General features: G+C 37.2%; 2 protein-coding genes across 10 annotated transcripts in view; one reads left to right on the forward strand and one right to left on the reverse strand.

Annotated features, from left to right (window-relative positions):
- Positions 1–27,935, forward strand: part of DOCK7 (dedicator of cytokinesis 7) — a 109,130-nt gene that overhangs the window by 24,574 nt on the left and 56,621 nt on the right. For all 9 annotated transcript variants that reach the window (XM_085306067.1, XM_085306068.1, XM_085306069.1 and 6 more), the window contains exons 3-14: positions 316–491; positions 692–760; positions 3,550–3,679; positions 3,786–3,998; positions 4,423–4,508; positions 6,632–6,698; positions 7,992–8,141; positions 10,262–10,342; positions 12,709–12,874; positions 13,692–13,834; positions 14,727–14,820; positions 16,401–16,563. In XM_085306067.1, the coding sequence (XP_085162193.1) occupies positions 316–491; positions 692–760; positions 3,550–3,679; positions 3,786–3,998; positions 4,423–4,508; positions 6,632–6,698; positions 7,992–8,141; positions 10,262–10,342; positions 12,709–12,874; positions 13,692–13,834; positions 14,727–14,820; positions 16,401–16,563 (1,538 nt within the window). The remainder of the gene's footprint in view (positions 1–315; positions 492–691; positions 761–3,549; positions 3,680–3,785; positions 3,999–4,422; positions 4,509–6,631; positions 6,699–7,991; positions 8,142–10,261; positions 10,343–12,708; positions 12,875–13,691; positions 13,835–14,726; positions 14,821–16,400; positions 16,564–27,935) is intronic.
- Positions 19,088–27,188, reverse strand: ANGPTL3 (angiopoietin like 3). The gene is made up of 7 exons (XM_085306078.1): positions 26,697–27,188; positions 25,551–25,661; positions 24,711–24,828; positions 23,809–23,922; positions 22,509–22,604; positions 20,685–20,957; positions 19,088–19,269 (listed from the first exon to the last, which is right to left on the reverse strand). The coding sequence occupies exons 1-7, from the start codon at positions 27,186–27,188 to the stop codon at positions 19,088–19,090; spliced, it is 1,386 nt and encodes a 461-aa protein (XP_085162204.1).

The raw sequence follows: 27,935 nt of genomic DNA on the forward strand, positions 1-27,935 counted from the left end.
CAAAATAGTGCAATATTTGCYTTTGAAGAAAACTAATGTATTTCTTGAAAACATGAAATTTTATTTTTTGAAATGATAGTGGTGTGTATAATATAAATATCCAGAGATATCAGGTTGAAGATAAGACATTTTAAAATAGTTTATGTTGTGTGTTATTTAAAGCTAACACCACCACGTTTAATTATAGTCTGAGGTTAGATCAAGTTTCCGCAAAAAGACAGAAGAACTGTATTAAAAAAAAATCACATGCACATATCATATTCTGTTTTATTTTCTTTTTATTTAAAGACYTTTCCGTTGCTTATCTTTTCCTAGGTACCACTTACAGAAGCAGTGGAACCAGTTGATTTGGAAGACTACCTTATTACCCACCCGATTGCTGTGGAATCTGGCCCCTTGAGAGACTTGCTTGAATTTCCTCCAGATGACATTGAGGTCGTGTACACCCCTCGAGAATGYCGAACTCTTGTGTCGGCTGTACCTGAAGAGAGGTAGGAGGCAGCAGGGAGACATCTTGCTCAAAGGAGCAAATTGTTCTGGATTTGAGTGTCTGCAGAATCTTAGAAGTCTAAAATCTTTTTCCGTAAATGCCTGAAAGYGTAAACACAGTCTTAAGTTAAAAGTCTCTGTGTTTAAGATGTCAGTATGTTATCTGTGATTTTGAAGATGTTTGTTCTTATTCTTTTAACAGTGAGATGGACCCTCATGTGAGAGATTGTGTAAGAAGTTACACAGAAGACTGGGCGATTGTGAACAGAAAGTGAGTTCCCCTGTGATATTTATCATCTTGATTTCAGGTTTAAATTTTCGTGGGATGGTGTGAGAAGGGTGGGGTGGGTGTGAGAAGGCTCAGAAATGATTATCCTGGCTACTGATTTCATGTGCCATGGCTTTCAGTTGCCCAGGTCAGCTGAAACAATGCTTTGTGTTTAGCTGAAGTGATGCTTTCTGTTTTGAAAATTAGATCTCACAAATGTCAAAATCCCTTGGGGAATTTTTGAAAATGGAGGCCATTTTAATCAGCAGTAACTCCTTTAGAATGATCTGGAGATTAGGGAATGTAAACAAGTAAAATTACTCCCAGAATTTGTTTCTTTTTCTTTCTTCCATACATTTTTAGTTCTTATGAGAAAGAAGATCCAATAATTTTGTAAAGATGTAATGTTMATATGCAGGTGCAAGCTTCTGATGTCTAGGATGTCCTCAGCAGCATTCATTTGTTCCCAAAGAGACACTGAGAAAGTGCATYGTTTCAGAAATGATTGTTAAACTATCACAACATTTACTTAATGATTGATCTATTTAGAGAACATATATGCATTGGTTAATTTTTGCAAATTAGCAGGAAAGTTTCAGTAGCTTTACTTTGAATGTACACTCTCTCAGATGATTGAAAGTCTGATGACTTCAGGAACTGCTGTCAGGGAGTAAGTGATCCATGTGATGTGCATCACCTAAAAATGACTTGAATGCAGCTACAGCTCTGCCCTTGTGGTGGTTGCTACAATTCATTGATTTAATGTTGTCCCGACCACCGCTTCATGGGATGCTGAAGATACGCTTTGCAGKGCTAAGATGACCTAATAAAAACATGGTTTGTAATCTCATACCAAAAAGAAATGAAAGCRAGCAAGCAAGATGCTTTATTAACTCCCAGCCTGTGCAGGCAGAGTCTAGACTATGCAGTATGCTTGGACAGTGTGACCACTTACCCAGCACRGTTCTCAGTGACTTTCGTTGTGTTCTGGTATCTAGAATATCTGACTGTGATTCTTGCATTAAGGAGGATTAGTTGGAGACAGTAAGGCGTTCTGTCCCGTACCGATCAGCTGTAGGTTTTGTTGTGTGTCTTCAAAACATGCGGGTAAAGACGTCAAAGTTGCCTGAGCAAGTGGAGAGTATGTTTAGTGCTACAGTGAAGGGCTATCTGCTTCCTTCAGAAGCAACAGTCGCTGCAGCTTTGACTTGGATAAAATTGTGGCAGTGGACTTGGTAGGGATAAAGGGGTTATTGTTGTAGTGGAGGAAAAACCCAGAAGCCTGCTTGGGAAGGGTTGAATTGTTTTTCATGCTCTAGCATGTCAGTGATCTGGTACTTGAAAAGGGATGGTAGCAGATTTTGCTGAATCAGTCCTATTGGATGGTTGGCTGCAAGTGCTTTGACTAGCTCTAGAGGTACTAAATCCAGCTCTTCTAGCCTTAGAAAAAGTTGACTTTTGATATGTCATCCCTCTTTCTCCCCCACCCCAGGGGAAATAATCTTTATTTTAATTTTTCTCTATGCTTATTTGTGCCCCAAATCTGGGGGACAGGGGAAATGGAACTATCAATTGAATAATATTATTGTCAGTGGTAAATGAATTTTTTTCATTGGCCTGAAAAAGCAATAGAATGTTCTTTTTTTCAACATTACAGCATAATTTTTGTAGCCTAGACTGATGGCAGCAATAATCACAAGCATCTCTGAAGCCAGTTCTGATTTAGAATGAATTTACATCTGTTAGTGGAGCTGTGATYGAAAGGTAGTATCTGCAGCATGCTGTGCAAATGGCAGATACCAGTAAAGACTGTGCAGCTGGATGATAAATTCTCATCKTATTTTTTAGCTCTCAGGAATTATAACCTAGTGAGAAAAATACTTTACTCCTTTTTTTCCTCCTCCCTTTTATTATTCACTAGTAGCATGTCCGTGTTTTTTCCATGTCTGTGCATCCTTCTGTGGTAGCTTCAGTAACAGGGCAGGATTTGAACGACTAATTCTAGATGTGACTGTGACACTGCTTCAGGAATTGTCTTCAAGCGCATACTCCAAGGAGACTCTGCTAATCATACTGTCCTCTCTCCGACTTAGGTCATTCATTCAGCCTAAATATAGGATGTATATATGAACAGTAGCTGCTCTCTAGCTCTGGGCATATGTRTATGTAAATATAAACATAGTGCCATTTGGGTACGCAGAAATAAGTGACTCAAAAAGATTTGATCTCATCAAGAACACTAGACAGACTGTTTACTAGCAAGCACTCTTAAGCCCTGGAATGCTCTGAAGGCCCTAGTCYTTCAGCATATTAAGGTGCTCTGGGAAATTTTTAGTTGAGATTGGGCAGTCAGTATTTTCCAAAGGTGCTCAGCAGTTCATGCAGTCAGACCAGAAATTGGCACTGTGGTTTTTAAGATAGTGTTTTCTGCCACTACTTCATTCTTACTCCAGTGAAACCCATTGGCCTTCTATCCCTATATTTTTGGCCCCTTTTAAGCTTGCATCACAGTTGTCATATTTTATGACTACCTCAGTTGGGCCTTGATAACGCTTCTTTTAACATCACTCAGCATTACTTTAAAGTTGAACAAAGTCACACTGCAGTTCTGGGATACTGGTTTTTGGACTATTACACAGGTACAGTGGAGACTGACTGGAAATACATTGCAGAGAACAGTTCATGCTTTAAGATGGACCATGCTGATAAGACTTGCTTTGTTCTGTATTTCTGCCTCTGGGGGTGGGGGTCAAAAAGGATGCTAAAATGCATTTTAAATATTTTGTTTTCAGATATCACAAACTGGGAACAGGATTTAATCCCAACACCTTAGACAAACAGAAGGAGAGGCARAAGGGGCTCCCCAAGCAGATTTTTGAGTCTGATGAAGCTCCAGATGGCAACAGTTACCAGGATGAACAAGTAATGTGCCTTTAAAACCTTGCTACATAAAACCTAATTTATAGCCATATTTTAAAAGTGCAGTCGCTTTCCCATTTTAAGTTGCTTTTAATTTGTTGAATCTCAGGATGACCTTAAACGGCGTTCAATGTCAATTGACGATACTCCCCGGGGCAGCTGGGCTTGCAGTATTTTTGATCTGAAGAACTCCCTTCCAGATGCCCTTCTTCCAAACCTACTAGACCGAACCCCGAATGAAGAGATTGACCACCACAATGAAGATCAGAGGAAGTCCAGTAGGCATAAGGAGCTTTTTGCACTACACCCAGCACCAGATGAGGTATTTTTGTATATATATGGGTGGGATTAAAAAAAGTGGGGGATAGAGAGAATGTGAAATTTGTCAATCTGCCATGTACTTAAAGGAGTTAACATCATCTATGTTTAATTTCCTTGAGAACTTCAGCAAATTTGCCAGTCACAAGCTGTTCAGCATGTTCTCTTGCTATAGATACTATTTTCTGAAGACTTGTTTTCCTTTACAGTTATTCAATCCTCTGTAATGTAGATAAAATTAAAGGGATTTAATTTAGCACATTTATAGTTACAGGTGAATGCAACACATTGTTAAGTCTTGGATTAAATTGGTGCTAGTGTCGTAGTAGGGAAAAAAAAAAAGTGATACATGAATTTGCTTCCTAATGGTGTTAGTGGTTTGTGGAAATATCATGTGTTTTAAATTACTGTTGCGTGACAAATTTCAGGAGGAGCCTATAGAACGACTTAGTGTCCCTGAAGTACCCAAAGAACATTTCGGCCAGAGACTCCTGGTGAAATGTTTGTCTCTTAAGTGAGTATCACTCTAACAGACAACTGCATTATGGAAAAGAGAGTTTAAATCTGTTATTATATCCACATGCATCTGGAATAACTTTACTGCTTTGTTTACTGCTCTTTCATTTTAAAGAATGCAAATTTGATTGGTCGTGGGCTTAGAGTTAGTTCTACAAAGGATAAATTATGGAGTACAGAGTTACTGATGCAACTTGCATCAGATAGTTTTCTCTTTGAGAAAACTTTTCTTTATACTGACGTTATATAGAAAGTGTTCATCTTCCTTTGCTTTTCTGTGTATTCATTTTCAGCTAGTCTGTAGCTGTAACTCCCCCATATTACTAGCACGCAGGCTTTATTGTATTTGTACAGGGTGCTGCAGTTGGTCAGTCTGGCTCTGGAACAAGGATGTTTAAGGTGAGGGAGGTGGAGGGCGAAGAATAAAAATTTTTAAGCCTTAAAACATAAGACTAACATAAGACAATACTTTACAACTAAGATAGCTGAAGGTTTGCCAAAGTTTAGGCTCAACAACCTTGACTGTGTCCCTTTAAGAGTGAAGACTTTATATACTTAGCAAGCATTAACTGAAGGAATAGAAACCTGTTAAACAAGTTTAATGAAGTGGAGCTCCTGAATGTAGGGTTACCTGCAGCTGGTTCATTGCCTATAACTCTTCTCTAATAACACAAGGTAAAATTTTACTGTTATTCCCTTGGAGAAATAAAGTACAAAACTGATTTTCCACACTGCTGTATTCATCTTCTGTGTCCTCAGTTAGGTCAACCCTTCTTATTAGAGAGCTCCAGTTAGACTACATTGCAGCTCATAACTGAGATATATGTGTGGGACATATCTCCTGCTGGTAGAGTAATCCAGGACCTAATATAGCCATAGAGATGAATGGATTTTGCAGTCTTTTATGAACTGGAACAACATAATATGCAGTAGCAGTTGAGCTTCTTCTCCAAAGAATGGTATCTTTAGCATAAATAAGTTAAATGCTAGAAATTAATGATTTCTGCTACTTGGGCATCCCTTGCTATCTGTAAATTTATAGCAAATCAACCCAATTATGTGTTTGTATGCGTACCACAATATTCTCTGAAACTGTATTTATAATTTTAATAGCATGGAAGATTGGGCAATCTTAATGGCACAAGCAGAAATATGTAGTCTCTTCCCCAGGGATTTTTCAATCTGGGGAGAAATGTGGGTAAATTAGAAAGGCTACTGCAGTGCTTAGATGACCTAAGCAGGGTCTTTGTCAAATTCATTTAATCTATGTTGCAAACCTAGAAAAAATACCTGTTCTCCTGCATATTGCTCTCCCTACTGATGGGAATAGTTCTAGACTGAAAAGCTCAGGGTTACGCGTGTGTCCTACGTAGTGGGAGATCCCACCATGGGTTAGACATTAGTTTCTTGAGGAGGCTGTTCAGATAGGAGAAAGGGGTTTCAGTTTGTGCTCAGTGTGGTTTAGGGGCAGGTTTTGAAGGTGAAAACACAACTAAACATAAGCTTAGCTCTGTTAGGTTATTTTCTTTTGTAACTGTTTCAGGTGGCATAAATACTAGTTATTAGGCCAGAGATCCAGTGACACTGACTAAAAGGCCTGTTTTTCAAGACTCTCTGGGATAAATATCCATTGAACTATGTGATGTCTTGAGTTACATTAAAACTTCCCTGATAAATGTTACTTTGAAAAAGTGATACCTTTCTTGGACAGTTTCTGAGATACTGGCTTTATCKGACCAAAAGAAAAAAAAATCCAGAATAACTATCCCTCTATCCCTGACTATCCAGAGAAAGGAACTTCATGGTCAGCAGTGCTGAGAGGAACAATTTAGCCATATCAACAGATCAGCATTGTAAATTAGCACATAGGACATCATCTTAAAGTAGTTATTGTTTCCTCTTAGAGGAGCTAAGTCTATTAAGCTAAGATGAATAGTTTGCTTCCCTTTATTCTCCCTTTTCAGCAGGAGTAAATCCTTAGGTTAGCTCAACTATTCATGATATCTCAGCTTAACAGTGGTCAGGCATCTCCTTATCCAGAAGGGAATTTTTTTTCTGTAATTTTTTTTTTTTTTTTTACAAAATGGAAGTCTACTGATTCATATGTTTCTTTCTTTCTAGATTTGAAATAGAAATTGAGCCCATTTTCGCAAGTTTGGCTTTGTATGATGTTAAAGAAAAGAAAAAGGTAGGTGATTCTCAGTGTGGTGACATTTCCATGCAAGCATTACAAACCTATATTAAAAAAAAATAGGGTGTGTGGTGGGATTAATTCTGAAAACAATCCTGTATGAGGACTTGTGGCATATTAGTGGTTGGAAGAGTGATAAAAACATTTCATGGCTCTGCTGGCTTGAGCCAACGTGAAAGCATCACTGATGTTTCATAAACATTCCCATGTGTTCTCCTGCTTGGTTCTCCTCAGCTGAAGCATAACTAATTTTCTAAAAATATTAATTATTTTGTGAGCACCTGAAATCAGATTATTTATATTGTCCATTCTTAGCTTCAAAAATCTCTCCCTCAGAGAGAACTTAACTTTAATAACAAACTTTTAATTTAGATTTTTAAGACTTTTTTCTTTTGTGATTGAGCACTGGCCTGTCATGGTATGCATCCAAGTAACTTTTTGTTAATGCACAAGAAAGTCATACTTTCTTAAAATCAAAGCAAAACCAAGCAATCTTTTCAGAATCTAAGTTAAAGGAAAAGCAAAATACATTAATTTCTCTATTTATGTTCTGTATTTAATATTTGAAGAGTCTTTTAGTTTTCTTAATTCAAGATACTAGCAGCAGCAGAGAGAAAAATGTTAAAAATATGCTTTTTGACATTTATCTCTTTAAGACTTGAATCTAATGCATTGAGTTCTAAGTTATGTAGATGAGAGTATGTGGAATATTATGTGAACTTTGTTTAATATTTAAATCACATTTCATAAGCCAATTTTATCATCTCATTACTCCATTTTTTTTTCTTGTGTAGTCAGTTCTTTAGTGACCTCTGGTGTTGATAACCACTCATATTCGTTTCAGCTTTGAAACCTTCATATAGTTGAGAATTTGGTGTTTCAGCATAGAAAACTCATTCTCCTTCAAGTTTTTTTTTTTTTTAACCTTTTTTTGCAAATGATCTTAAAGGTGATCTTCTATTTGAGTATTTTGATATTTTCAATTCAGATAGCAATTATAATTCCTAGTAATGTGACTGGTACTACCAGAAGGTGGAGGAAACTTTATAAGTGTGTATTGTTTAGCCCCATTTCTTTTTTTAATTTCCTTTCTCTTCTCCACTGTCCTGCATTTTCTTTTAATGAAAATTCCCTTCCTCTTTTTTTTTTTTCTTTTTATGCATAAATTTGAAAGGATGCATTGTTACTGGGTTTTTGCTTGTGTTTTGAAATTGTCTGTTTTATTTCTGAAGAGTTTATCAAAACCAGAAAACATAGCTAATGTTTGAAGCTGCCCAACTTCTTCCTTAGATTTCAGAAAATTTCTACTTTGATTTAAACTCTGAACAAATGAAAGGAATGCTTCGTCCACATGTACCTCCTGCTGCTATATCCACACTGGCCAGATCCGCCATCTTTTCCATCACTTATCCCTCTCAAGATGTCTTTCTGGTAATAAAGGTAAGAAATACTGGAGAAATGTGAATTATTATTGAATATTCTTGTTAATTTAAAATAAATTAAAGCCAAGTGTGGATGACTAGCCGACCTGGTGTTTAAGCACGAAGAGCTGAATTCTATTCTCAAACATTCAAACATCAGAACCACAGAATTTATTTCAATTTAAATGTTCTCGCTTGGTACGTTAAGTTTCTTTGTAACAAACAGTTTAGTGGAGGTTTTCTATGTTATTGTTGAAAAACTGAAAAAAGAACACAATAGTTTGCTTGGTTTTTAACAACTTTCTAGAGTCTGACCTTGGTGTTGTATTCAGTTTTCAGAGGAAAACTGTGTGATGACATCTTAAGATGATAGATATCTCTGGGTAATTTATATAAAAATATATGTTGATCTGAAGCTGATTTTAAAAACGGTTTACAAACTTCAGCCAGATTTTAAAGTGTCTTTAAGAATTAAAAACKCTAAATGGGTGAGATCTAATCTAAKAAGGAGACTGCAGGTATCCATCTGTGTATTTAGATGCCTAAATATTCGTTGTGAGTCAGATTTCCAAGTACAGATATTGTTGAAAATACTTAATTGGCCTTCAGAAGTAAAGCGTGAGTTCCTTACAAAAACATTACTGTGGGGAAAAAGTATTCTAAGTCTGGTCTAAATAGATGATGCACCAGTAATTTTCAGTAATACAAAATAAGTAAGTTTTGATCCCTTAGTTGCATTTTCACTTTTTTGTTGGCATATAACTTTATAGCTTTTTCCTGGGCTTTGTATCACTAATTTTTTAGACTTAAGCTCTTTGGTAGGGATTTTCCTTTGTGATGGTACAACACAAACTTAGGGTACTTGTTTAAAATGATGTTTAAAAGAAATTCAATCACTAATTCAGGCATGATTTAACTAAGAGGAGAAATTTGAGTTAAATCAAGCTGATTTTCATCAAATATACRTTGATTTTAATGTTGTTTAGTATTTTGTATGCTAGTTTTCAGCCTAAAGTAAACTGGATAATTTGTTGGTAATTGTTACAACATATTGTAACTGGTAGTCTCTACAATGAAATTAATTCTATTTGCCTACAAGCATGTTAAACTATACCTACATATATTATACTGTGAATATGTATTTTAAACATGAATTCTTAATTTTTAAATTTCATTTTAGCTAATGCAACAGAACACACTTCTTATTTACTAAATACTACGTATGTAATACATTTCCTTTTTGTATTTGTCAAATTGGATTGAAGTTACTCGTACACATTTTAAATTTTTGGTTATATAAAAGTGATTTTAAACTGTACTGATACAAAATGAAAGGTGGATGGAATTTTGGTCTGAAAATCAGCTGATTTATTAGCAACTTGTATTTACAGTTAATGAATTGACCAGATTAAATCTTATCTGCATGCTATCCAGGATTTTAAAACTAGCTGCTGTTATTCTTTGTTAGTTTAATTTTCTATTTCAATCTTTGCATAAAAGTGAAGTTTCTTGCATGTGTAATACCTGGTTAATTTATCAGTTATTCAACTGAACCAAATAGATAATTTAATTTGAAGAAAACAGTCTTTATGTATGTGATRTGTAGGTTATTTCCATCAAAAGATGGATGCTCAGCAGTTTCTTGACTTCCACTGAGACTTTGGAAGCAAGCACCTACTGTTCAACTATTAGATCTTTTAAATTAATTTCCATTATTTGATTTGAAAATAGACTGTTTTAAAATAGTGTTTCCTTTTGCTGAACCCAGCTGAGTGGGCGTACAGTAATTGGTACAGAACAGTAATCAGAACAGAATTCTGAAAATGATGGTGCTGAAGACCATTAGCATAAGCTCTCTTTAAGCCCTTAAGCATGTGCCAAAAGTGACTCTGGAACATTATACACCAAAGTAAAGTGGTATACGTTTCCTTTGCACCTATACTTTACACTTACCATGCAGTTATAGCTGAAGATTTGGGTTAATGACTCTAACAACATGAATGCAGTTTGTCCTCTGACTTACAAAGGAAAATCAAGCTTCAGCTCTTTTGRAAGAAGTTTTTTGCTGCCTACTATTTGTTTAATTTAACAATCTCTACTAGACACATTGCCTCATATTGTTTCATTTTCCATTCTCAGCTGGAAAAAGTATTACAGCAGGGAGATATTGGGGAGTGTGCAGAGCCTTATATGATTTTTAAAGAATCTGATGCAGCAAAGGTAAGAATTTGCAGATACTCTGATTAGATTTGGCCATGAGTGTGTTAAGGCATTTTGTTGCTGACATATTATACACATTCACTTTATTTTCTTTCACTTTATGCTTTACCACCATTGATATTGTTCCTGTTAAAATGGGTCCATTTTTAATTAAACATCTAGTCATGTTCTAAAGGCCTAAGAGGAGTCAAAGACCTTTGAATCTTGATGCCTTATCAGGGTGAAGTAGTTAAAGGTTATCAGTTTTTATAGCTGCCAAGGGAGATGTGTTGTTAGCATCAAGCTCAGTCATCTGGAATTCCCTGTCCCAAAGGATCAGCAGTGCACTTACAGCTGGGTCAATTCAAAGCAACCTTTGATGTGTATTTGCAGTAAATTTTCAATTTGTCCATTGCATCTACGGCTTTACTCTGTCACAGTGCCTCTGCCACATTCTGGAAGAGTTACAAAACAGATGAAATACCTTAACAGGAGATTCACCATCAGGTCTGATTTTGAAATGTGGTGTATTTTCTTTTCTCTTTTTTTCCYGTTTTCTCCTATTTTTTTCCTTTTTCCTAAATTTATAAAGAAGGACCATACTAAGGAGCAGGAAAAAGSTATCCTTGATCATATCACTTGGTAATATTGCAAAACAGCCCATAGAGCAGAGAACCCTTTGTCTCTTATTATATGTAGYAAGGGTAGATTTAAAATTTTACATGTTAGTGATTTGGTTTTTAATTAACCATGTCCCTTTAATTCTTGACTTTCAGTAGTTTAGGCATGGAGTTCTAAAGAGCAGTGGATGCTATGGACCTTGCCCAATTTGACTGAATCTTTCTTTCCCTCACACATTGAAATACAGCCAGTCTCCTTGCTGTGGAAGCCCTTGCTGAGGATTAAAAACAGAGGTTTTGCTGCACGGAAGAATGCTGTCCTTTTCCCTGCATCCTCTGTAGTTAGGTGCTGCTTGGTAGTTGGGTAGGTTCAGGAGCAAGCAGGAATGCTGGTAGTACCTGCAGAATTCAGTGGCAACTATACTGTGGCCTTTTTTTTGATGTTTCCTTCCATGGGCTACTATTTGTTTTTCTGAAGTGCTTTCTCCAAATCAGCAGTGGTTATAAAATGGCAAATCTCCAATTTTATTATTGTAATAACTAACACTTAGAAGGAGAAATCTCTAATTGAGCTCAGTATGTTGTTATACAAGTTTGGTTTCTAAGATGTGCAAGAAATTAGCTTAAAAATGAAATCTTGGTTATGTAGAATGTAGAACAGTGTTTATGAGCTTTGGAAATAGTTGCTAATTTCCTGTGCAATTGGAATGAGCCAAATGAAAGTTAAAAGGTAGTAATAAGGTCTGGATGCAGTAGAAAACAGAGTTGCCCACCCTTTTTCTGATAAACAGACTCTCCATAATGCTTTTTTCAAACGGGCTGGGATGTTCGTTTGTTAATTCCAGTTAAACTCAAACTTTTGCCTTCCTAAAGTTCTAATGTAGTTTTATCTGTAGAAATTAATATTCTTTATCTATCTCTGTATCAGTGCATCACAATACACTGAACCACAGTATGAAAAACGAATATCTTTCACTCGAGGCATTGAGATAGCAGAAGTAAAGAATTACATTTCCTGTGATGGGTGTGGTGACAATATGCCTAGATGAAATTTTGGAAATGGCTCTGCAGGATGCTTGGGAATGTAGGTGAAAAGGTGATTATGCAAAGTTTCCTTCCCAGCATGGTGTGTAAGCATATCCTGAACTAGAAGAATGTGAGGAACAGAACGCTCTCTGTTGCTATTTAAGTCCCTAAATAGGCCTGGTGTGTACACGTGGACATTTCTGAAACAAAACCTTGCTATTTCAAACATTGAATCATGGATAAATTCCTTCCTATTCCCTTTTTCTCAGTAAAAAGAATTTGATACTATGTACCTGGGAAATGTTTTCTCCTTCCCCTACAACTCCATGCAATAGCTCCTCCGATGGTCTTAAATCACAGTAAGAAAGGCTTTTTCAGACTTCATGAAGTATAATTCATTTTTTTGAAAGGGCAGTGGGTCAGATGAACTCGCTGGGATTTAACAGGCTATTCCAGGAAGCTTAAGAGCATGAAGTCAGCTGCTTTGACTGTCAGGATATTCTACATCTGGTTCTTATCAGCCTGGTGGCAGTTTTGTGAAGCTGAAGTCTGTTTGCGTAACACTTGGGAATCCTCTAGAAGGTGCTATTGAAGCGCAAAATCGTTGTTACAAGATTGTAAGTTAAAAAAGATGCTGTTATTACTTAGTGCATGAAAAGTATCCAAAAGATTTTTGTGAAAGGAAGCTTTTATTTCTATTCCTCTTACTTTAATCTGCTGTGTTTAATGATTTGCTTACAGAATAAGGAAAAGTTGGAAAAGCTGAAATGCCAGGCAGAACAGTTTTGCCAAAGACTAGGCAAGTATCGAATGCCTTTTGCCTGGACAGCCATTCATTTAATGAACATTGTGAGCAGCGCTGGAAGTCTGGAAAGAGATTCCACAGAAGTAGAAGTTGGCACAGGAGGTACAGTATCTGGCATCTGCATGAGGGAATGCAGACCCAATCTAGGGTCTGCTGAAGTTACAGAATCACAGAATGGTTGATGTTGGAAGGGACCTCTGGAGATCATCTAGTCCAACCCCCTTACTCAAGCAGGGTCACCTAGAGCATGTTAGACAGAAGAGTTCTGTAGGAGCTTTTCATATCCTGTATCTGCCATTACTCCTTTTATTGCTTTTTTTTCCCTCTGCCCTAGGCCTTCTGATAGTCTTGGGTCATGGTTGAAATAAAACAGAAAAATCCATGATAACAAATGGATTTATCTTTCAAGGATTTTACAAGCAAACCATCTGTTATATTATTTAAAACCAAGCTGCTAAGACTGAGAGAGTGTTACAGGCTGATGAACATTTTTCCAAAGGAGTGGATTAATCTTTGTGAACCACACAGCTCATGTGAAACTGCTCTTCAGCATCCCCTAAACTGCCAACTTCATCATCTTTCAGAGCAAGAGAAATACATAAATCTCCACACAATAAAGACTTTCATAATAGCAGTAAGGCACTGGGATGAGGTTGCTATGAGAGGAGCAGTAGTAGTCAGCTGTGCTTCATAGCTTCCTGATGCCTCAGGAGTGTGATTGTCTTAGCATAACCACCTCTTCTATCACGCTTATTGCATAATTTCCAAATGTAGCAGTTATCTTCTTGTGTATAAAAAAAAAAAAAAAATCCTGCTTGGAACAAATGTAGACTCGTGAACAATTGTTTCCCCCCCTTTTTTTTTTCTTTCTTTCTTTTTTTTTTTTTTTTTTTTACCCCCTCCCCCCTTTTTTTAAAAGAACGTAAAGGGTCTTGGTCGGAGAGACGGAATTCCAGTATTGTTGGGAGGCGTTCATTAGAAAGAACCACTAGTGGGGATGAAGCGTGCAATCTGACTAGTTTTAGACCGGCTACTTTGACAGTGACAAACTTCTTTAAACAGGTACTGTATGATTTCAGTTCATTTATGTTTGCCAAGTTTTGCTTAATGTCACATTTGGTTAAGGAAAAATTATTAGTTAAATGCCACTTTTGTATATAACAGAGATTTAATGGTATACAACAAGATAGTTGGTATTTTGGGGACCAAGTTTTGATCATTAAGAATATGAGGATTTGGTTTCTGTGTATTGAAAGCTGAATAAGGTCTGTTTTTTGTGATTTCTCCCACTGAATAAAATTAACTGAATACTCTCCAGTTTTTTTTCCTTCCATTTGCTTCTTTTTTACTCACAGCACTACTGTGCTTTCTTTTACCATTATTACCAGATATCTTCTGCTTTTGGACAGTTAGAGGGTGGCCAGAGTAACATTTTTCTATAATATTTCCAAGATTAAAATTAAGGAAGCTCTGTGCTGTTAGAAAGTAGCACAAGGAAAACTGGCAACACAACTCCTTCCAGTTCTCAACTTTTCTTAGCGCTGCTCCTAAAAAGCAAAAATCTTTTAGACTCATACCAAAGAAAAGGCCGGGGAGAAGGAAGGAGGAAACACCATCTGAATGACTCCCCCCACCCCCAAAACTATTATACCTACTGAAAATTGGATATATGGGAGAAATCTTTTAACAACTATTCTCAGTTTTGAAAAAGATAATATTGATGAAGAGGAAAAGGGTTTTCAGTAAAAAGTTCCTGCTGCTGTCATGATGATTTATAAGGAAAAAAAGATGGAGAAATTAAGTATAATTTAGCATATTAATGTTAACACCTTCTTCTACTGGGGAGATACATTTTGATATTAGAGAAAAGAGAATGTAATATTAGATGGTTTATTCATAGTCTCACTATCCTGAAGGGTAGTGTACTTAATCATTATTCCCCAACAATCAACAGGAGGGTGATCGCCTGAGTGATGAAGATTTGTACAAGTTTCTTGCAGATATGAGAAGACCATCATCAGTGTTACGGAGATTGAGGCCTATTACAGGTATTGAATGAGGTCTTTTTAGTTTTATTTGTTAAGAATGTGTGTTTAGTCCTTCTCAATTCCCATTCAGTTCTTAGAGACAGCTGAAAAAAACCCTAAGAAGTTACCGAGAGCAACCCCTGCTAAGACCACAAGCACCAAAGATGTCATTTGGCAGATTTTAACTAGTATGCGCACACCTGCAGCTCCCATCAAACAGGAGCAGGATCTGTGGGAGAAGAGGATGCAGATCTTGAAGCCCTATACCCAGCAGGGGCTGAGGAGCCTCTGTTCTTTGAGTAAAACATCACCTCCCAGCTGAGAGAAGGTCTCTCTCCTGATTCCCATTTGGTTAATTGGAACAGACAACATCTCTGTTTGAGAGAAAAATAGAGTCTGGCACACCAGCATTGAAACATCACCAGTCCCTGACCTCTGCTATTCCTGACAATATTTACATAACTTGTTCCTAAAAATCTCCGGTGACAGCAAATCTACAACTTCCTTAGATCATCTCTCCCAGCTTTCAGCTGCCCTTGTAGTGAGGTTGGGTATTAAGAAAACTTTCCAGGATTATCTTATTGCAAATTAATCTGATTATGGTCTGTCATGCTCTCAGGGAAGTTACCACAACCTTTCAAATATTTGAATACTGTTATTGGTTCCTTCTTACTTGCCTCTGCTTTTTAGAGTGACCAATTTCAGGTTTTTTAGTCCTGCCTCAAAGGCTTTGATTTTGGCATTGCTTGTGATTGTGTTATTCTCTGCTGGAGTTCTCCTAACCTGTCCATTTTTTTCTTCAAGCATGTTGCTCTAAACTGGGTATACTACTTCTTCTAAGACATCATCTGTGCCTAATACAGCAGAGGAATTTGCTTTCAGTATCTTAAATGTGATACTGAATTAATATATCCTAAAATGGTTGCAGCTCTCTTTTGAACGTTGGCTTGTTGTCTCTGTTGTCCCTCAGCCCTTTCCTGCAGAACTAATCCATTCCAACCATTGCCTTTTTATATCTGTATATTTGGCTTCTTAATCCAAGTCCTTTGCTCTTTCTTGAATTTCATCTTAGTCACTTCAGAGCATTTCTGCAACTATCCTGTCCTCTAGATTTTTGTAGCCTTTTCAGCCTCAGTGATATCCACAAACTAAACGTACTGTTGATACTGTCATCTGACTTGCTAGGGAAATATTCAGTAATCTTGGTGCAGGTTAGCCCTCAGCAGCTCTTGATGTATCCTTCCAGTCTGATAGATGAGATTCTGGACAAGACTTTGAATGTTGTTTGTAATGCTAGTTGGGCATTCACTTTATAGTAGTATTAGCTAGACTATTATTTCCCCAATTTGCCTGTGAGAACAGTACTTGGGACTTGTTAAAGTTCAGATTCATCTTTTCTGTTGCTTTTTATTATTGGCTATGCCATAGTCCTAGATGCCAGTTTGATTCAATGTTACTTGTTCATAAACAAATGATAAATTACAGTTAATGTGGATTTGTTATTTGTGAAATGAATATATAGGATATTAAYCTGAATGAACATGCATGTTGATTTATATTTATCTTCCGTTTATTGTAATAAAACCATTTGCTTCTTACAGCTCAACTAAAGATAGATATATCTCCAGCTCCAGAGAATCCCCATTACTGCCTAACTCCAGAGTTGCTGCAAGTCAAACTTTAYCCAGACAGCAGAGTTAGACCTACAAGAGAAATCCTGGAGTTTCCTGCCAGGGATGTCTACGTTCCCAATACCACGTACAGGTTAGAGTTTTGAAATATGTTTCACATTTCTGTGCCCAAGATTGGCAGGGTAGAAAATTCTATCTTATCTGCTTTGTTGCAAAACTTGCTGCATCAGTAGGTCTGCTGTGCCAGAGACATAAAAAAGGTCTAGGCTGACATAGCAAAAATGCACTGATGTGAAGGGAAGAACATACTTGCATAAAACTTGGCTGTGAACAGGAACATGTGAGGGAGGTATCCTCATTTCTTGAATTTCAAGGTGAAATTTAGTTGAATTCTTTCCAGTTTTATGTTTTTTTTCCTTTGTCTATGTGCTGAAGTCATTGTTCTTTCCATATAGATCCAATATAAAGCTGTGTTGAAAAAACCCTAGATCTGAATTTATGTTGGACTGGAGGGCTTGGGGAATAAAGATGTCATTTCAGGCCATTTCAGTTCAGTTTCTCTCTCTTCTGGCAAAAGTGGCTGGTTTGGCTGAGGAGTGAAATGAGTTCTAGGGCCAGAGGTCCAGACTCACTGTAGAAATCCTTGGAAGTTTTGGACTCTGTAGGAGAAATGTGTGGGTTTTAGGGGAAAATTTTTTGACCAGAAACAAAACAACAAATTAAAGAAGACCAGTCTGCTGCTGTTCTGGATAAGACCTCCATTGTATTGGTGTTACCCATCTGAGTTAGAGCTGTGTGGTTTGCCTGTACTCGCTGGAATAGTTCATCATAGCTGAGATCACAAAGCTCTGATTTCAGTTACTTAGTTTTACTACTTTCTGACACTTTCACTGACCTAATTATCTTTCTAATTTGGGATAAAAAGCAAAGAAAATGTATAATCCCTTCATTCATATTTCTATTTTGATTTTAAATCCAGTTTCTTTACAGTGCATTAAAAATCCTCTGAAGATCTAGAAGATACAAATATTACTTTAGAGTATTTCAGAACAATAACTTTTTTTTWAAAACTAAGACCAGGCAGGGAACAGATTTCTTTATTTTTCTGTATTTATTTAAAACTTTTTCATGGTATCTTTCAAAATAACACACGTCTGAGTAGAACTGTCTTCTTTAGTTGAGTAGTTTGAATTGAATTACCAGGTAAGCTACTTTTTATTATAAAAAGTTAATTAAATACAAACCATATTTTTAGAAACCATATCTTACAAGACAGTTTACTCAAGTTCCATATCCCATGGTTTTATTGGAAGTATAATTTATTAGTTTTTTTTTGTAGATGTTAGATAATGAAAGATTAAAATACACCAGTACAATAAGCAGCACTGTGTGATCTCTTCTTTGCAATAAATCCATAAGAAGTGAAAGTRCTTTTGCAGTTTCTCTGTAATTAGCACATTCTATTTACACTTGTTTCACTCTGACACATTACAATTTGAAAATCTTTTCTGTATGGTTACGAGTGTTGAGATACAAAATCCACACTGTACAAGAGTTAGGTAAGATATTTAAGTCAATATGACTCAATATAGCTGCAGAATTGAGGTCTTTGTCAGGAAGAACTTCCACAGCTGGCCATCCACAAACATGTCAACAGTCCTACTGTCTTAAAGGATTCGGCAGTTGAATGAAGTTAAGCAAATGTGTAAATGTTCTTAGGTGCAGGACTAACACTGTTATATAGCCCTTTCATGCAGGATAGGTTAGATGGTACCACTCACTCCGTCAAGAGCTGCTCCGGAAGTGCACATTACTCAACTGTTTCCTGTTTGAAAGGCATTTTGTTGAATGCCCACTTGGTCTTTCATTTAATTTTTCAGTGAGATGAACTAAATGGTAGCAAAGGGATGGCTCTGAATCCCTTGAAATGAATAGAAAACATCTCATTTATTTCAGCAAGCTTTGAAGCTTACTTCTTAACTTTCAGTAAGTAATCTTATTCTTCAGAGCATGCTATCTAAAAGATTGGGTCTGTGCTTTAACTTTCTTGATATGTTTGTAAACATCTAGAGCTGTGTGACTACAGTGCTTCAGGAAACATCAGCCCGACCTACACTGCTGGAAGTTTGTCTGGAAATGCATGGAACCATAAAACAGGGAATTACCCATTTTTCATTTGCTCGTAGAAATATTCTGCAACAATAACGTGAACCAAACATAAAATTAGTTACCTTACAAAACAAAATCCTTTTTTCTTACAGATTAATGCCTTAAAGTTTTCTGTAGCGTTTTTGACAGGCTGTTACGTTTACTGAAACGCTTTGGTTGTTCTCTCCCACACAACCCAGAAACAAATGCAATAGCTTGAAAATCCTTTTTCCTCAAACAATATTACCTAATATATGAAATACAAGATTAGAGTTTGATCACAGGGAGCTAAAGCTACACTTGCAGCCCATTGATATTTGGGGTAGGGGTAATGAGAATACTCACCAAACATACTGCAAGAAGATTGCAAATGCCTCAGGGTTTATGTCATTGGAGACTACACCATACATACAGTGCATGGATTTAGACATGCACCTGTTGTTATTACATCAAAAAGTTCATGTTATATTTAATGTTCAGTCTGAATTAAAATGCRTCAAGTTGACTATTCAGTCAAAACTTTTTAAATCTGTTGGGTGGATCATTATTTTGGTTGACTTGAGTAGATAGTATCTTCCTTTCTTAGGCTTCCAGTATAAGCCTTTTCTTCTGTCTAATCTTCCTCTTGACCTTGGTGTGACGTATTTCCCATTGAGATTGGTTTCCTCACATTCACTGTGCCACCAGCCTCCTAAAGAAAAATACTGTAATGTCACTTATGTGAGTTGAACTCTGAAATACTGTGCTCAGTTTCTGACTAGAAAGCTTGMATTTGCAAAGTAGGCCCTCTCTAGGTCAGCTCCAGCAAAAGTCTTTCTGTTGTTTGTGGCRATTACTCAGTATACTCAAAGGATAAGCTGCTTATGCATAAACCTGCTTGCACTTGCAACTTGAGTGCCAATACAAAGATGGTGAAGCAGATAGTGACCGCTGGCACGACAGCAGCGGTGCATACGGCACTGCACGCACAAAGGCTGCTGCTGAGCCGAGACACTTCAGAAGTTAACTCAGCYCTTTTGTATTTCCTGTGACCCTCTACAACTGGCTTTCTGATTTATGATATTTTTCCCAAGAACAAAGAGCTCTTGAATCCCTACCTCTGCAGGAGGGTGAAGAGCACTGACAGCTTTTAGTGAACAGATTATCTTTTTTATTGGTTGATTTCCCTAATCATTAGATTAAATTGTAACCTCAGTTCTGCAGGCAAAGGACTGGCAGAGTATCTCTGTTTAAAAAGAGTTTATCGCCTTGAAATTCATTGGCCACCTGCTTTATGGTCACTAGAGCTGAGTGACTTTCAGCATTAATTCAGATGTTAGTAATGTTAAAGCCTAGAATGGCAGCCACAAAATGTTTGTTACATAAAGTAATTGTGGGGGGGGGGCAACTCTATATCCTGTGACTGAACTATTAATTGCTTTTTGGGTTGTTTGCTTTTTTCTATAGACTGGAAAAACATAAAAGCTTCATAAATTCGAACAGTTTAGAAATCTCTTAACCAAATTATCTTTAAGGAGAAATATGACTTCAGCCTTGCATCTACCCTGTTGGTTTGAGAGTGATTACAGTGTATATACTTGGCAAACAGCTAGTGTCTGCCTTTCGATGGAAGCTCATCATCAAACTTATCGTTATCTGTAATTTGTGCTTTATAGTCAAAGTGGAGTTAAGAGTCAATTCATTCTCTTTTCTCTCTCTCTCTCTCTCTCTCTTTATTTATTTATTTATTTTTTATTAAACAAGGAAAGATTACACTATCTGACCTAAGGTTCCCATACCAGAGCAGGCCTCAGAGGAAGAACTTTATAGCTCATGATTTCATCTTAGAATTGTATTTCATTCTATTTCTAATGTTAGTCCTTTGCAGTCTCACTATGCTTTAGYTTTACCCCTCTATAAAATAGAATGATGGTGCTTTGTCAATTTAGAACTCTGATCTGCCAAAAAAATAAATATTTTGTGTCTTCTTTTTCAAGGAGAAAGATACTGCTACTCTCTCGTTTCCATTTTCAAGTCAGGCTAATATAAGTAACTCCTCACTAAAGCATAATACTGTAATTCATGTAACAGAGAAACTGCATTTTAGTGTATCCAGCATACTAGTACCTAGGTAGTTTTCTGGACAGTTGAAGTTGTTTGCTATGTCCATGTCATGGTCTGTGGTTGAGAATTTCAATTCTGTCTGTTCAGGCAGTGCGTTGGGGATGTTCCCGGAGATCCGTGAAAGCTGGAGAGTGTAGTCTGTTTTGGGGCTTCCCAGGCTGAATGCATACTCGATGTATCGTTTATTATCTTTCCAGTCCTGCAGCTCAATCCGTAAAATGTAGTCCCCTTGTTTAGTAATGGAGTAGGTCTTATTCAGACCTAGCCAGAATTCTTCTGCAAAGTCATAATAAATAAATACAGTTAACATGGAATGGAGACTGAACACACTTACCATGCTTTTTGCATATTTAACCTCACATAATTCATTCACCTTTAAAATATCAAGATTTGAAATTGTATGTTCAAATAAGCTGAACAATGTCAGAATCAAGAGAGATCCAAGTTGAAGTTTTGGAGACAGAAGAAGTCATCAATGGAGAATCAAAGCTAGAGATTTGATGGGGGAAGGGGCTATGTGATAAACTCTCCCTATCACCCTGTATAGATCATACTGCTATTGAATTTGGTTTTTACAGATAACCTGTGTGTGGTACCAGTGAAAATATAGTATTTAAAGGGGATTATTCACTGTACACAGTGAATTTAACTTTCGCATTTTTCTTTTGTTAAAATTCCTGATGATTAGTTTCCTTGTTTCCTAGCTCATTCATTAAGTAGCTTATTGTATTTGCCACTGATGTCAGTGCATGGTAGATGATTGCCACATACAGAAATAGTCCAGTTGAATGTGAATGCCATACATCCAGGTGGCATTTAAAGCAATAGAAGACAAGGTGGTTGAGTAAAACACCTGTGCAGTATACGGGTCAGAAGCGGTGGCTTGTTATGTTTTATCTATTAGACCGTGGAGCACAGAACTGGATAGTACATAGTTCTGAATAATATGATCCTCTGTGAAATCTTTCTGATGCTGAAAAAGTGTGGTTTCATGTTGGTTTAGCTTAGGGGAATTGGGAGACCGATCCACGGGCAGCTGTGGCGTTTATTACGGTAAGTTGTATAGGTAAAAGTCTACCTCAGTCCTGAGCTACTGTGCCAAAATGGGAGGAGGGTTGAGGTGCAGCAGCTCTTTGTTGTAACAGAGGTGAAAGAAGTAAATTATGCCACCCAAATTGGTGAGGTTTTAATCTATGCTGTGCCCAGAAAGATTAAATATTTTCTAAACAAAAGTAGAACCATACCATCAGAAAGAGCAAAAATGGGCAAAGTGCTCTGGATGGGGGGGCTGTTGGCCAGCCCCTGGTGCTAAAATTCCTTGGAGCTGATGATTAACAGGTGAACGTGGGTGTTTGCTCACCCTATGTGGCTAGGTGAGGCGACTGGCTGTCGCCCTGGGAAGCCGGAGCTGTTTGTGTAAGGGAGCACACATCCTCAGGCTGTCTTGAGGTTTGTCAGAAAGCTTGAGAAGAGGTAGCAGTAGCGTATTGCTGACGTTTTGCATGTATGAGATCTAAAGGCCYTTTTTTTTTTTTGGTGTATGTGTGGGTGTTCTTTTATAAGTGCTAAAATCTCAATAATTCAAATCATCTTTCAGACATTTCAGCTGTGATTTAACAAATGTTTCTAAACATGAATTGGAAGGTGTGTGCAGATTTACAGAGTTACGTTTTCTGATAAGCTCTCTCTGGCCTTGCACTAATTAGATATTAACTATTCAGATCTGATTGCAGGTTTTGTTTGCTCTTATGTGAACACCTTTAGTTAGGAAGATTCAGCTTCTGGCAGCAACTGATAAAAAATAAAGAAGCAAAAAAGGAGTTTTACCATTGAGATCACCAAAACCGTGCTCATAGGTGTCCCAGGTTTGGTTAAAATCTAGTGATCCATCCACTCTGTTCTGAATTACAGTCCAAGAGCTGCCTGTGAATGCAAAAGGGAGATGAGTCACATACCTAGCTTAAGTGTTAAACTACTAGAGACAAGATGGAACATAACTGAGTTCATGAGCTTGCTGACTTAGACTGCACTGCTTGTGTCTGCGCTTACGTGTGTTCACTGTCTATTGCAGTGAAGAAGAAAATGGGTTTGCATTGCAGGTGCCTTCAATGGAAAATGCTAAAAAGAAAAATTAAATGATCCAGATATATTATCAGTTTGTCAGGCTCTTAATAATAATGCTTGATTGCTGGGAATGCGACTCTAAATTTGGTATAAAATATTGGAGGCTTTGTCTGATTGACTGCAGTAGGATCTTTATTCTGACCAGGTCATGACACCCTTGTTTAACCAGTTTCAACAAATATAACCCAGGGAGCTTTTTGCAGAGGGCAACCCCATGCCAATTATGTTTCCACATCCGGATCACATTGCCCGTCCACGTTTGTGTCAGGGTGCTGTTAGACACTCTGGGTAGCTGTGGTAAAGGGACGGCCCAGGGAAGGTGGAGAGGATGCACGCAGGAGGCTGTATGGCCAGGTGAAAAAACTGGGGAACAAACAAACTGGCCAGACAACAGGCAATGTCAAAGGAAATAGTCAAATGGATTACTTACAAAGATAGAATATGAGTGTTTTCTGGCTTGTTTCAGCTAGTCTGTGATAATTCTGGATCCATATGATAACTAGTTACCAACTTGACATAGGTAGAGATATGCTAGTAGGAATCCTGTCTCCAAGACTCAACTTTTTGGGTTAGTTTGTGATATCTAAGTCTCAAGCAATAGTCCGTGTTATCTGAACAAAATTTTGCTAAGGTATTTGCTATTTACGATGTGCTTTGATTTGGAAAAGTTACTTCATGGTTGTAGCATAGTGGCATTTATAATTGCCATTTTCGCTCTCCCTACATAAAGGTGGCCCCTCCCCTTTTTTTTAAATGTACTTAATTTGTTTCACAGGAGTGAAACTCCTTTCCTCAGTATAAACAAAAGGCCCGTACATATGAAAGCAGTGTTATGGAGACTTTAGACAATAGGAAAGTTTAGAACATAYACAGTGCAATAAAGAGGTCAAGAGGATCCAAGAGCCACGCTAAATTTTCGAGTACTTTGGAATGGAACACAGTTTTCTGGTTTATAGAAAACTGCTTATGTGAGATTAGACTGTTGCTAGCACAAGTGTCTTACCAAATTTCATTTCACAGTAGACATCGAAAGCTTCTGAGCCATTGGGCTTAATAGTGTAAATACCACTGGACCGTATGCCACTGTTATAGAGAGCCGTGCAGTCAGGAGCAGCACCTAGGAAAGCAAACATCAGACAGTTGCAAATCCTGTTTTGGATGTGGTAAATTTTAATCTAGCTTTGTAAGTTGAATTTCACTAAAAAAGAAGAACCAGAGCAATCTTTTCGGTCATCATTTGATTTTACAATAGATGTCATGAAACGTAAAAACTCTTTTCCCGCTGTGGGCTTGGTAATACTGCAAAGAGCTAGTGGTTGGACCTCCTATACTTTCTAAATTAGGCAGGCAGGGTTTCAATTTAAATAATTTTAGTAAACTTGTATGGCCTAAGACTAGATCCTGGCAAATGGACTTTCACACCCCTCATAAAGTTCCCAACACTGTTCCCATTGCTGCAGTTCAGAAATATCACTTAAAAAAAAACAAGAACAAAAACAAAAGATTCTTCCAAATTCTGTAATTGGCCTATGTGAAATAAATTTGTTCTCTGTACATGCTTGCTGAGACAGGCATCAGCAACACCAGAAGTGGCAGTAAAAGGATTGCCGTGGCACCTGCTCACAGTGAATGAATGGAGGTTGACGGAGGAGGGCACAATTATTTCGTTATTCCTAACATTYCTGTGTGTCAGGAGACAGGTATACATTGACAGTGGGGCTAAATACAGGATGACTGTTTCCAAAAGCAGGAATCTAGCTCCTTTTCTCCTTTTCCCAATGCTGTATATAAAATAAGATTTTTTTTCTTTTAGTCTTTGACTATTTAAAAACAGCACAAAASTTTCACACAGAATACTGCAAAAATTATGCACCGTGTAGTCACATTTAAGGCATATGGTCTCACCATCAAATTTGTACTTTACAGCAGTTGAATTGTGCACAAGGAAGGGAGTGGCCTCTGGTTCTGTTTGATCCACAATAAAGGAATTTTCTGTGATTTCCTGGAGCTCTAGGTGGTTTAACTGAAAAGAACCACAATTACATACTGTTAATTTCTCAAGGCTCTGGAATTGAGAGATTCATACATCAAGTCAAACAATACATTGTAGAGAATAACTTTTCTTATGAATCCTTATGTATCCAATTAACAATACAAAAACAATTAGGATTGTTTGGGTAGATTTCAGTTACCTTTACATTAACTATTTCACTGCTCAAACAACATAGTTTTCATGAAGTGAAGTACGTCTTAATGAGCAAACAGGTTTAACTTCCTCAGGTGACATCACTTAGACAACTAGTACTAGCATCTAAAGAGCACAGAACTATGGTTCCTCAAGGTGAGAGGCCTTTTGCTTTTATAGCAGAACTAGTAATATAATCATGTCAATTATAGCCAGTTACGGTTACACATGTTAGCAGAAGATGGTTCCCTATTGGAGTGAATATTGAAAAAGAAGAAAGAGATAGAAAAAAGTGATACTTAACAGACTAATAGGAGAACAATAATATGATAGGTAAGGGGAGGAAAAATAAGAAAATTAGCTTCCTTCACAGTAGCACAGCTGTCTCTCACACCCAAAAAGGTATCTGTTTGCAGTCTAAAATGTTTATACTCTCCTCAACCCCTCCAAAATATGAAAAAGAGAGGTAGTTGGCCCAAATGAATTGCTGAGCCATTAGCTCCTCCTCTGTTGTGAGAGACGATAGATCCAGAAAAGAGAAATGTAGTCGGTTACTGTACCTTATCTTCCAGCTCCATTATTTGACTGTGCTGTCTGTCGAGTTGTGCGTGCTGATCCTCTACAATTTTAAGAAGTTGCTTAATGTGGTTGTCCTGCTGCTCCACAAAAGCCTGAGGACAGGGAAGGGAGGGAGGGAGGTTGTGTTTAGAAGCAATTTAAGGTCTTTATAGTGACACTGCCTAGCTAACTCTTGTTACAGGATCAGTTTTGAGAGGCACACACCATTTAACATTGCCTTTCGTTTCCCTTAGGGCTGCCTGCCCTTCCTCTAAAAGGGCAGATTTCCTTGCCTCTGAAATGAACACCCAGATTTCTGAGTCCTTGAGACAAAACTACTAGCAGCATCATAGGCTTTTTTCTGTTGTTGTTATTTCCCTTTCATTTTTATATCCAGAACAGTTACATTCTCTGCAGTTGGCTCTTGATTCTGACCAAATACATGCCACTGATCCCAAGAAAGGAATAATTCCCAGTGTTTAGGATATTAGCTTGGAATTTGGAAGATCTGGATTCAGCTTTCTGCTCTGACTTGAATATCCAGTGTTTTCTCAGACAAATTGCTTAGTCATTTTATGCTTCTGCAGAATAGAGTTAATATTTGCTTATTTTTAGGTAGAAAACTTTTTATCCACTTGCGTACTTGCATGTATTCAGCTTAAGTCTGTTGACTGTTGCAAGATTCTTTGGTTCTGGAGGTCATATAGGTACTACMGATAGCCCTCTTCAAAGCTTAATGGTTTATTGTTTTAATGTTATAATGTATTATTTTGCAGYGAACTGATGAAATACTAAGCTGTAGGCTTGGTAATCACATTATTTTCTTGAYTTCAAAACTTGGTATCATTATATTTACAGAATTTCTTAAAATTTATGTGCAAAAAAAAATACTGAGAAAAGCATAGTGTCATGTCATTTCACCATTTTTGCACCAATTTCACCGGAGAATTTTACTGTAAAATAAAGAGCATGTCAAATAAGACACACTGGTTCTTACAAGATTATTTCACAGATTTATTTCCGAAGATACACAGTCGTACAACAGTGAAGGTGCAGGAAAGACATGAGCTTCTGTTGCATAAATACTGAAAATAGCATCACAGTTTACTTTGGCTTTGCATCTCAGGCAATTTCACAAGTCTACTTACTTTGAGTGAAGAAATTTCATTTGTCTCATGCATTGTAGGCTGGATAATAGCCAATTTAGTGACTTTGTCTTCTAGGCCCCAGACTTTCTCTTGCAGCTGGATTTTGTTTTGTATGAGGTATTCGATCTTTGAATTCATCTCCTGAGAGAGGTTCTTTATCTCTTCATTGTTGATTTGCAGTCTGGCAGTAGTTTGTCTGAGCTGTTCTTCTTCTTCTTTGATTTCACTAGTTTGCAGTGAGAGCTCATAAAAGGACTTGTCAAAAATGTTAAGTTTTTGAAAGATATCATTCATTTGCCCCTTTGTCTTATGGACAAAGTCTTTAAGACCATGCCCAAGCTGGAGGAGTCCATTGGCCAGGATTCGGACATCATCTAACATTGCAAATCTTGATTTTACCTCGGGAGGTGCAGCAGAATCAAAAGAGGAATTGTCCTTCTCAGCTGTAGCTGAAATAGAGGCAATGAATAGAAAGATTAGAATGGTTTTCATGTTTCTATTCCTAACACTCTTTGGTTGTTCAGAATGGAGAGGCTTTTCCTGCTAACAATTTTTGCTGTGTGATGGTTCCAGGTTGAAGAATTTAATCTATATATATTCCTGTTCATTTCAGAAGAGGCAGACCAATGAGTTGATCATTAAACTGTGTAACTGAACGAATGTAACCCTTCTCAAATCCAGGTTGATATCTAGGAAGATAAACCCTTAGAGACAGGCATGTTGCTGATTAAACAAGTATTGAGCTTTTCATTCTGACAGACATTTTCTTATAAAATTATTGATCTCACAAAGTATTTGTGACACACTTTTTTAACAGACAAAATTTGAGTTTAGAGCTCCTTGGTAAGAGCCTAAATTGCTTCTTTTTTTCGTGTTATGTGATTCTTTTTATTTCCCCAGGAGTTTAAAAGGATTTACCATACTTAAAAGAGCATTAAGCACTATATTTTAGGTTGTGTACCTCTTTGATAAAGCAATGGAAGGGCAAAATATTCCCAGATGATTCATGCAATCTTATTCTTGTCTTGTATCATTTTCTGATATAACTCATTGGGCTGCAGTGAATTTCCTTGTCAGCTACTTCAGATTAAGTGAGAAGGAGGGAATTACRTCTAGAGATTGCCTGGATGAGATTCTACTATCTTAAGTTTTGTGCAGTAATTTACACCATATGAAGCTTACCTTTTAAGAGTTACTTGCCAGAGGTGGGTGATAGAGAATGCAATACTTACATTTCTC

This window comes from Rhea americana, unplaced genomic scaffold (assembly GCF_003343005.1).
Source record: "Rhea americana isolate MKP2758 unplaced genomic scaffold, rheAme1 scaffold_230, whole genome shotgun sequence".
In the NCBI taxonomy this organism is placed as follows: domain Eukaryota; kingdom Metazoa; phylum Chordata; class Aves; order Rheiformes; family Rheidae; genus Rhea; species Rhea americana.